Source organism: Populus nigra, chromosome 16 (assembly GCF_951802175.1).
Source record: "Populus nigra chromosome 16, ddPopNigr1.1, whole genome shotgun sequence".
Lineage (NCBI taxonomy): Eukaryota > Viridiplantae > Streptophyta > Magnoliopsida > Malpighiales > Salicaceae > Populus > Populus nigra.
Window position 1 is genome coordinate 9,200,230 of NC_084867.1, and position 11,406 is coordinate 9,211,635.

At 39.3% G+C, this 11,406-nt stretch overlaps 1 protein-coding gene across 1 annotated transcript; it reads left to right on the forward strand.

Annotated features, from left to right (window-relative positions):
• Window positions 1–2,428: 2,428 nt before the first annotated feature.
• LOC133675332 (uncharacterized) lies at window positions 2,429–10,278 on the forward strand. Its single transcript, XM_062096681.1, has 4 exons — window positions 2,429–2,936; window positions 4,934–5,305; window positions 5,392–9,834; window positions 10,037–10,278. Exons 1-3 carry the CDS (start codon window positions 2,820–2,822, stop codon window positions 9,805–9,807), a joined length of 4,905 nt encoding a protein of 1,634 aa, XP_061952665.1. The 5' UTR covers window positions 2,429–2,819; the 3' UTR covers window positions 9,808–9,834; window positions 10,037–10,278.
• The last annotated feature ends 1,128 nt before the right edge of the window (window positions 10,279–11,406 follow it).

Sequence of the window (11,406 nt, forward strand, 5' to 3'; positions counted from 1 at the left end):
CATTAATGTTTTGCTAATTACAATGACCAAATTCTCTCTCTCTCTCTCTCTCTCTCTCTCTCTCTCTTTTATGTGATATCTTATTTCAAGGTATAACACCTATATCTATTATTCTTATGTCTATTGTCGTGATGATAAAAATTAATAAAAATTCATTATACTCTATGAAATTCTTAAATGTAGGTCGCAAAATTCTGTATTTATTTCTAAACCACACTACTAAGGTTTGATGAATTCATGAACCAACATTGAACTTTAATTTTCATTACTTCATTCAACATTTTAAGCATGCAATTCATGACAAGAATAAAATTTGAAATCATCCAATTGTAATTAACAAAGGATATTCAATACAACCATATTCAACTCATGTCAAAATTTCATTGACTACATCGTAGCCCTAAAATAAGAAAACTAGCAAATCATAATTAATAAATAATCTAATTATTTCTCAAACACAAACTCAATTTTAACAACCTTGATAGCAATTCAACAAGTAAAAAAATACATAAAGAAATAAAAAACTCTGTAATTATAGAAATTACAGCTTCTCTTTCCTCTTTTTTTTTCAAATATTTTTGTTATCTACCCTAATTCAAAAACTTGTCGTACATATCTGCAGTTGAAAATCCAATCCATTTAAAACCAATTCTCATTTTAAATTCTAAAACAAATTTCTCCCTATATTTACTGTTAAAAATCTGGAATTCTTGGCTGATTGACTTCCATATAGGTTCAGAGAATTAAAATGATAAAAATTAAAAATTAAAAGAATAAGAAGTGAAGTTGACATATTAACAACAAAGATGACCAACTTGTAATTTTCGGGGAAGGGGAGAAGAAAAAAGGAAAAAAAAAAGAAAGCCCCGCTGGCGATAAACTGCCCCACCTCCATTGACACTCATTGTACCAACAGCAAAAGAAAGCGATGACACTTCAAATGAGACGACATCAAGGCATATATGGCCACAAGGATGCGCCACAATCGTCAATATTTTTTTCTATTTATATAATAATTAATCCCTATTAAAAGACTAAATTGCCCTCGATGAACCTGATAATAACAAATAAAAAAACAAAGTGAAAAGACCAAAAGGCCCCTGGACGCAGTTAAATTTTTTTATATTTAAAGGATAAACTTGTCATTTTATTGTATTTCAAAAAATAAAAAGAACCGTTTATGTTAGTTTTAGAATTCTTGACTTGGAAAATAATTAGATAACTTTACCATGCTTAAAAAACAATTAAAAAAAACACTGATAAATACATTCAATACCAAAAAATTTATTTTTTTAATATAAAAGTAAAATAATAATTATATTATAGCAATGAATAATAAAATATATTCCATTGCCATAATAAATTTGATTTTTGTTTTAGTTTTTTTTTTTTGGTTGTTGTCATATCATAGAAACATGACCATGTTACAGTTGCCATCCCCTACCGTTCGAAAGTTGCTGTTCATGATGTCTATGATGTGAAAAGGACAACATGATTTGATACCCACGGATTTCATACACTATGAAAATGATATGTCCAAGTCATTGACGCACGCAACTTGGCAAGCTTAGGCATAGTATTAATCTTGTACCAAACATCCTGTAATACATGGTGTAGGATTTTTCAAATCGAATGACTTCCTTCCACACACAATCTATGAATCCAAAGATTTTTTTCTTTTTTTTTGGACTTTTACACCGGTGGCCGAAGCATACCCACAATCTTTTTCTTTTTTTAAAAAAACATAAAATAGGTCGGAAAAAGGTTGGGAGCCGGTGGACGGAACCCAAAAAAAAAATAAAAATCAAAGACCGGACTTGTACTTACTGACAAAAGAGAGAGAAGAAGAAGGATGGACGGGGCTTGCAAAAAGCAAAGCGTAGAAACCTGAAAAATCATTTTCTTGACAAAAACACAACATTTACATCATCCTTTTCTTACTTAACCGATTTGTGTTGGGACAACTCAAGACAACCTTAACTTCTTCATCATTTGCCCACATGTGACTTGCACCCCCCGACCACCCGAATTTCCACTTATACCCTCCACAAAATTAGCTAATCCAACTACCTACCCTCCATGTAACCCTATCATACCCCACCCAAACCCCCCCGAAAAAAGGAAAAAAAAAAAAAACAAATTTTAAGTGATTAACCTGCCATGCCATACATATCTCTGACCCGACGTTTAAATTTAGTAATAAATTAAAATAGGCCGGAAAAAAAAAAGTCAAAGACAAATACCTTCCCATCCCTTAAATTCAGTTAACAGTAACAGTCAGGTTTTTTCTTTTAATATTTTAATTGATAAATAATAATCACCACCACTGGTGTTCTCTAAAAATCCTAGTTCCCTCACAGTCAGGTAACATTAACACATTATTAAACTACCCGAAGCCCTGCCCAATCTGCCCGCCTCTGCTCTACCAAGTACGCGAGGAGTACTCCACCTATCCTTTTGCCGTCTCTCTCTCTCCCTTTTTTCTTATTTTAGGTTTATTTCTCCTCGATACTCTCTCTCTAGATTCTCGATTTTCTCTCTCTAAATCGAAGCGGGGTCTCGAGTTTTTCTCTCAATTTAACGGATCCGGAGATATAATTGGATCGTTTGGTGGAAGGAATCGCAGTTATTTTCGATTAGGGAAAAAAAAGAAATTAGGGTTTAGATTAGCTAATGGTGAATTGAAGAAGCTAGGGTTTCTTTTACCGGATCTATATAGAATCGGTTGATTAAGCGAAGAAAAAAGTTTGGATTTTGGGTTTTATTTCTTGGAAGGAGAGTGGTGGATTGATGGTACTCGAGGGGGAAAATGCAAGGCTATGCTGCATGGAAGGGAAGGTGAGGAGAGGAAAAAGGATCATCGGCACATGTGGACAGGTCCCACACGTGGTAATTCTGCTGTAGCTGGTGATGATGTTTCTAATTCGTTTTTCAAGGTATTTCTTTTTTTTTTTCCTGTTTTAATTTTTGGGGTTTTTTTTTATTTAACATTTTGGGGTTTTGATTTGTTTGTTTGGCGGGACAGGATGGAGGGTTAATTGGGTTATTGTACATTTGTGGGATTGAGAGGGGGTATTGGATCAATTTTATTGTAATTCTATGTTATCTGGATTGTATTGGTGGATGATTTGGATAAACGATTGCAATGGGAAAATTGCCTGTGTGATATAGGAACTTTTGGGAGATGAGCTCGACTTTGAGAGTTTTGATTTTCTTTGCTTGGTGTTGACATTGAGACTCCATGACTGTGCTTTGGCGATATATGATTCATGGAGTTTGTATTGGGTTTCTTGTTGCTGATGCTGCTATTCTTACACTGATTGTATATGGAGTTTTTATAGGGTTTCTTGGTGCTGATGCTGCTATTCTTACACTGATTGTATGGTATTCTGGGAGGTGTTGAGTTATTATGGGGTTTTTGTAATGTATAGGCACAAATTGGTGTGTCGAAATCGAAGGGTTTCTCTTTTGTTTTATGTTTTAAGGACGTTTCTTCAACTTTGGGCAAAATTGGGTTGGTGGAAAATCTTTTTCCTGGATTTATGAATTAAAAAAAGAGTCAGGCTTGTATATGGTTTATAGTAAAAAAGGTGATACATGTGCTGTTGTTTGTTGAGCTAGTTAGCTTCATCCTCAAAATAGTATTAATTCTGAGTGTATAGCTCCTGTAAGCATGGATACAATGTGAGATATGTTGGTGTTGCAATTCATCAACAAGTTCATGATGTGCAAAAGATACATAAATATATAAACTGTCAGTTGTGGATTTTCTTGGGGTTAATTGGTTAAATTGTCTATATTTCATGTTTTCGCTGACTAAATTGCCAAAGCATACCCCCATACCTTCAAGCATGCCCCTTTTTTCATGTTTTAATTTCAGTCCCATTACTCTTATGGATAAAAGCTGTACCAGCTGTTGAAATTATTTTTACCTCAGTTCTTGTAAGATAGCTTCAGTAAATATGGATTTGTGATTGGTTACATGAGTTTAGAGTGTATGCAGGTGTTATACAATTTTTAGCATTAGATAGCTTAAGGTTTGGCTTGGCATTAAGCTGTATACAGGTATATTTGGCATTAAGGTTTGGTTTGCAAAGATTTGTCTTGGAATTCTTGATATGGGGTCTGTACTGTTTGTGTCTGTTGATTGTGAAAATTTTAATTACAGGATGCTGTTATGCTATTGGATCCCTGGGGCCTTCTTAGTATCTAAATAGTTTAGGAAGGGGCTGTGTGACTGTTGTAGAAGTTTCTTTCTTGAAATCCAATATCATAGTATGTGATATCTGGTTGGGCTAGAGACTTTTGGGTAAGGTGGTTTAAAATTCAACTGGTTAAATAATTGATGATTTCCAAAATTGTGAGTTTATGCAATAATTCCCATCACTCTCTGCTGTCACACGTGTGCTAATTTTAACTGCCCACCATTACTTGGAACAAAAAAATCAGTTTTTCTTCCTTTGAAACGTTTTTTTTTCTTTTTCATTCAAAGTTTTTTTTCCTTGTGTATACAAGCTGAAACCAGAGTGATTCAATTAAATCTTTATCGCCCTTGATGACTTCTTTCAGGCTTTCATATGAGAATTTTCACTGAACGATGTTGAGTTAGCTTTATTGATTTGATTTTGTTAAGTGCTTAATTATTGAAACCGAGAGAGGATGGTTTATCAATTTACTGAAGCTGGAGCTTTTGAATCCACAAAATTATAAATGTTGATCAAAATGTTAGAATAATTAGATAGCATAATCAAGTAATGATATTCCATTATATTGTTTTGCCAAAGGTCTGTTTTGATAAGTTCTGCATCTCTGTATTTGTGTAATGTTTATTTATTCTTATTGAAATGATGATGCAATTTTGTTTAGTTCTTTTTTACTATACAAATTGCATAATAGTTCACCAAAACTCCCATTTTGTATTTTCCCCTAACAGGATGGACGCAAGATCAGTGTTGGAGACTGTGCTTTGTTCAAACCACCCCAGGACTCCCCGCCATTCATTGGAATAATTCGTTGGCTGACTAACGGTAAAGAGAACAAGTTAAAGTTAGGTGTAAATTGGCTTTATCGACCTGCTGAAGTAAAGCTTGGCAAAGGCATCCTTTTGGAAGCTGTGCCAAACGAAATATTCTATTCCTTTCATAAGGATGAAATTCCTGCTGCATCATTACTCCATCCGTGTAAAGTTGCGTTCCTTCCCAAAGGTGTTGAACTTCCATCAGGGATTTGCTCATTTGTGTGCCGGCGAGTTTATGACGTTACGAACAAGTGTTTATGGTGGCTAACTGATCAGGATTATATTAATGTGAGTGGTAGATGTGCTTCTTGACTTTTTGCTTTGATTTGTCAATACTCTGGTAATTAATCCTTCTCCTCCTTTTCTTTTCACAGGAACGTCAAGAGGAAGTAGATCACTTATTGGATAAGACACGCTTAGAAATGCATGTAACAGTGCAACCAGGTGGACGCTCTCCAAAGCCAGTGAATGGACCAACATCAACATCTCAGTTAAAACCTGTTTCAGATAGTGTACAGAATAGTGTTTCATCCTTTTCTTCTTATGGTAAGGGAAAGAAAAGAGAACGGGGCGATCAGGGCTCTGAGCCTGTGAAACGAGAGCGCTTTACAAAAATGGATGATGGGGATTCTGGCCATAGTAGACCAGAAAGCATGTGGAAATCTGAGGTTTCTAAATTTACAGAAAAAGGAGGACTTGTGGATTCTGAAGGGGTTGAGAAATTGGTGCATATAATGCTCCCTGAGAGAAATGAGAAAAAAATAGACTTGGTTGGTCGGTCAATTCTTGCTGGTGTGGTAGCAGCCACTGATAAGTTTGAATGCCTAAATCAGTTTGTGCAGCTTAGAGGCTTGCCGGTGTTTGATGAATGGCTGCAGGAGGTCCATAAAGGGAAGATTGGTGATGGTAGCCCCAAGGATGGTGATAAATCAGTTGAGGAATTTCTGGTAGTTTTACTTCAGGCACTCGATAAGCTCCCTGTAAATCTTCATGCTCTGCAAATGTGTAATATTGGCAAATCTGTGAATCTTCTGCGCACCCATAAGAACTTGGAAATACAGAAGAAAGCGAGGAGCTTAGTTGACACATGGAAGAAACGTGTTGAGGCGGAAATGGATGCAAATGCAAAGTCTGCCTCTAACCAAGGTGTCCCATGGCCTGCTAGATCACGTCTTTCTGAAGCTCCTCATGGTGGGAACAGACAATCTGGTGTATCCTCTGAGGTTGCAATGAAGAGCTCAGTTGTGCAACTCTCTGCTTCGAAAACTGGTTCAGTCAAGGCTGTACAGGGGGATACTGTTACCAAGTCCGCATCAACATCCCCTGGACCCGTAAGATCGACAACTTCACCTGGATCAGTGGGTAATAACTCAAAGGAAGCACAACCCCGAAACACTGGTGCGAGTGCTGCCTCCGATCCATCTCCAACAGTAGCAAGGGATGAGAAAAGCAGCAGTTCTAGCCCGTCCCACAACAATAGTCAATCCTGTTCCAGTGACCATGCCAAAACTGGGGGGTTTTCTGGAAAGGAGGATGCAAGGAGCTCGACTGCTGGTTCAATGACGGCAAGTAAGATCATTGTTGGTTCTTTGCGGCATCGTAAATCAGTCAATGGCTTTCAAGGCCAAGCTCTATCTGGTGTCCAAAAGGAAACTGGGTCGAGCAGAAATTCTTCTTTGCACAGAAATTCAGGTTCAGAAAAATTGTCACATTCCAGTTTGACATGTGAGAAGGCACTTGATGTTCCCATGACAGAGGGGAATGGCCATAAATTTATTGTTAAAATTCCCAATAGAGGTCGCAGTCCGGCACAAAGTTCCAGTGGAGGAACTTTCGAAGACGCATCAGTCATGAATAGCAGAGCTTCTTCTCCTGTGATTTCGGAGAGGCATGACCAGTTTGATCATAATTTGAAGGAAAAAAATGATTCATATCGAGCTAATATTACATCTGATGTTAAGACCGAGTCGTGGCAAAGCAATGATTTCAAAGAGGTGCTTACCGGATCAGATGAGGGAGTTGGGTCGCCTGCCACTGTTCCTGATGAAGAGCATGGTCGGATAGGTGATGATGGTAGAAAATCAGGTGAAGTCTCAAAAGCTACACCTACTTCAACTGTGTGTGAACATAAATTGGGGAAGTTGAATGATGCTTCTTTCAGCTCCATGAATGCTTTGATTGAAAGTTGTGCAAAGTACTCTGAAGGAAATGCATCAATGTCAGTTGGTGATGATGTTGGTATGAATCTCCTTGCTAGTGTAGCTGCTGGGGAGATGTCCAAGTCTGATATGGTTTCACCGACAGGTTCTCCAAGGACAAACATGCCTATCGAGCATCCCTGTGTGCCAAGTGGTTTGAGAGCAAAATCATCTCCATGTGATGATCCTGCTCAAAGCCAAGGTAAGCCTGTTGATGGTGTTGATTATGAAGATGAGAAGCGGGGTATTACTGATGGTACTTCACTGTCCAAGAACACAGAGGCTAAAACAGTTCTGTTTTCGCAAGAAAAAAGCACAGGGGAGCTCAGTGGACCTCCTAATTCTTCCCATGTGGATGTGCAGCAAACTGCCAAACCATGCCTAGAAAGTTATTTGAAATCAGAGGAAACATTAGTAGCTGCTGTGTCCTCTGCTAGCACAGCAGTGAAAACATCAAATTGTGGGGGCAAAGAACCGTGGGAGAAAGAGGATGGTGGCAGATCAAATGTAGGTGGCATATCTGATGACAAAGAAAAGTTGCATGGTTCTTCTGTCTTTAATGATATCAACAATACAGGAGTGCAAGTTGCGATTGAAGCAATGGAAGGATCATCATCAAACCATCGTGTAGAGTTTGATGCTGAGAACAAGAAAAATATAAATAAAGAGCTGAACATTTCTATTAAGGCAGAGCCAGCACCACCTGCTATTATGCTGTCTGATTTTGCAAAAGGAACAATTAATGAAGTGCTCCAACCTTCTAGTTCTGGCAAGGATATGGATTCTGAAAACTTGCATGAGGTGAAGGCTGGTGAAACTGATGGCAGGGGTCATTCTACTGAGAAAAATAAAATTGAAAATGAAAGTAATACAGCATCAGCTGCCACTGATCATGAAGGTGAGTGCAAAGTGGAGAGCCTGGGAGGTAATCAGGTCGATGAGCAATGTAGTACCAGACCAGCTGCCCACAAGGCAGCACCCATACTTTTTCAGGCACCAGAACAAATAGTAAGGTCAACAGAGTCGAAGTTGGCTGGCACTGGAGCTGATGAAACTGAGGAATGTACATCTGATGCTGCTGAGGCTTCTTCTTTATCTGCTACAGGGGGATCGGATCTGGAAGCAAAAGTTGAATTTGATCTGAATGAAGGCTTTATTTCTGATGATGGGAAATATGGGGAGTCGAGTGACTTGAGAGCACCTGGATGCTCTTCTGCGATTCAGCTAGTTAGCCCTTTGCCCTTACCTGTTTCTTCTGTGTCTAGTGGGCTTCCTGCTTCCATTACAGTAGCTGCCGCTGCAAAAGGGCCCTTTGTTCCACCAGAGGATTTACTTAAGAGTAGACGGGAGCTTGGTTGGAAGGGATCGGCAGCCACAAGTGCATTTCGGCCAGCTGAACCTAGAAAATCTTTGGAGATTCCATTAGGTACAGCTAATATCTCACTACCTGATGCAATGGTTTCCAAGCCTGGTCGCCCCCTGTTAGATATTGACTTGAATGTTCCTGATGAAAGAATCCTTGAGGATTTGGCTTCACGAAGTTCTGCTCAGGAGGCAGTTTCTGTTTCTGACCTTGCAAAGAATAATGATTGTGCACGTGATGCACTGATGGGTTCAATATCTGTTCGAAGCTCTGGGGGACTTGATCTTGATTTGAATAGAGCAGATGAAGCTAGTGATATTGGCAATCACTTAACAAGCATTGGCCGGAGGCTGGATGCCCCACTACATCCCGCCAAATCATCTGGTGGTTTTCTAAACGGAAAGGTTGGTGGTTGCTGGGACTTTGATTTGAATGATGGCCCTCTTGTCGATGAGGTGAGTGCCGAACCATCACAACTTGGGCGGCATGCCCAAAACGTTGTGCCATCCCAACCATCCATTTCTAGCCTTCGAATGAACAGTACAGAAATGGGAAACTTCCCGTCCTGGTTTCCTCAAGGGAATCCGTATCCTGCTGTCACAATCCAATCTATCTTGCATGATAGAGGAGAGCAGCCTTTCCCTATAGTTGCAACTGGTGGGCCTCAACGGATCTTGGCTTCCTCTACTGGCAGCAACCCATTTAATCCTGATGTCTACAGGGGAGCAGTGTTGTCGTCCTCTCCAGCAGTGCCATTTCCATCTACTCCTTTTCAGTATCCTGTCTTTCCTTTTGGGACCAGCTTCCCTCTTCCCTCAGCTACATTTTCAGGTGGTTCAGCATCGTATGTGGATTCATCATCTGGTGGGAGGCTTTGCTTTCCCACAGTACCTTCTCAAGTAGTAGCGCAAGTTGGTGTGGTCTCATCCCATTATCCAAGGCCTTATGCTGTTAACCTCCCAGACAGTAACAATAATGGTGCTGTGGAGAGCAGTAGGAAATGGGTAAGGCAGGGTCTAGATCTCAATTCCGGGCCTCTAGGTGCAGATATTGAAGGTAGAAATGAGACCTCAGCTCTTGCATCGAGGCAGCTGTCTGTTGCCAGTTCACAAGCCCATGCAGAGGAGCTATCGAGGATGTATCAGGCGACCAGTGGAGGTTTTCTTAAGAGGAAGGAACCAGAGGGTGGATGGGATGGTTATAAGCAATCCTCCTGGCAGAAGGGATGAATAATGACACAATGCAGTGATCCACCTGTAAGTTTTTGTCATGTTCTGTAAATATATGTGCTCTTTGTGTTTCATGATTTGAAGCTGTGCTATAGCCTTTTCTTTTCTGATCAAGTGGAGGGGGAAATGTTTTTTTTAACTTGCATTCTTTTGGGCATGAGTTGCACTTAGGCTCCTGTTCACAGGTCAAGTAATTGTGTTTATATTTTCGTTGTGTTTTCAATTACAGTTCTCCTGGTTGGATGTTGGCTAACTCCAAAAGATCGGCTAACTTGTGATCTCAAGGATGGGTGGTAAGTGAGTTATTTGATGTTCAATCTCCAACCACCACCCTGTCGATGTACCGTTGTACCTTAAAAAAGGAATCTTTCCAGGGTCATTAAGTGTTATATTCTTGAATTTGTACTGGGTGGCTCAGTTCACCGTCCCCTTTGTAGATATTTTAACCAATGGAAAACTTGCATTCTGTGACCATGTTGCCCAGACATTTGAAATTGGTGTCCATATGTCTATCGGATTGACAATTTATACTGCTGGATGCAAAATCATCCTTTTCCAACCATTCTGAGAATTAGGAGCCCTTTGTATGTGCTTTGTTGTTAAGCAATCTTTCTTCATCTTTTCATTCTCTTTTAAAGACGTACATGTAAGCAGATTGGTTCATGAATTTTGGTGCTCAAGCCGTTCTTGCTCTGGCATATGGTTTAGTTGGATGCTGTATTCCTTTTAATTTATTCTATTTTTTAACCTGGTGTAGATTATTTGCTACACACCGAGTTCTACCCAACTTTGCTACTACCTTCGCATAATGGTGTCTGAACTCTAAACTAATATAGGTTTGTTTATGACATTTTCCCATTTGTGGCCCTTATTTGTTCAAAAATATTGCTCCTGCTATCATGTTTGAAAATTGGCCTTTGTGCCATCAGTTCTTGGTGTTGGATTGTCTTTAAGGATAAGAGGTAGCTGTTATTACAGTTCAATTTTTCTGTGTCATGTAAGTTTGGTTGAAGCTTTGCGAGGATGGTTCATTATGGAAATTGTATTTGTATTTTTGTTCAGGTTTCAATTTTGAGGACTTTGATTCAAATTAAAACTTTTGAACCACTATAATCGGAGAAATCTGATCCAGAGTTGGAATGCATCTCGAAAATCTTTAAGGTCAAGGGTTGTTCCCGTGATTTTATGAAGCACAGGTGCCAAGTGTTGCAGGTTCATGTTTTTGGAGGCGTTAGGTGATAAGAATGGGCATGGTGTTGCGCATTAAAACCTAAATCATTTCAAAGTATCTTTATCTTGGTTCTATAGCTTGTGTTTTTGGTCTACCCAATCTTATAGCAATTGCATATTAATAAAGCCAACTGCTATGATGGCGTGCTGATGCTCAAGTATCAGGCAACGTTGCAACCCCTGCATTTGGGGCTGTTGCTTCCATAAAGTCTGGCTATGGGTGGGACGCTCTCTCCTTTTCTTTCCTTCCCGTGGTTACATAACCCTGCCCCTGAATCGAGTTCCAACAAAATACCATTGGCTACGGGTGGGATGATCTCTCCACACATTCTATCTCAATACACCTATTAAAACCCTTATATTGCACAA

Excerpts from the sequence above, each read along its gene's own strand:
- LOC133675332 (XM_062096681.1), top strand. The coding sequence starts at position 2,820 with ATGCTGCATGGAAGGGAAGGTGAGGAGAGGAAAAAGGATCATCGGCAC. Across the intron at positions 2,937-4,933 it reads TTTCTAATTCGTTTTTCAAG|GATGGACGCAAGATCAGTGT; the intron begins GTATTTCTTTTT and ends TTCCCCTAACAG. Across the intron at positions 5,306-5,391 it reads CTGATCAGGATTATATTAAT|GAACGTCAAGAGGAAGTAGA; the intron begins GTGAGTGGTAGA and ends TTCTTTTCACAG.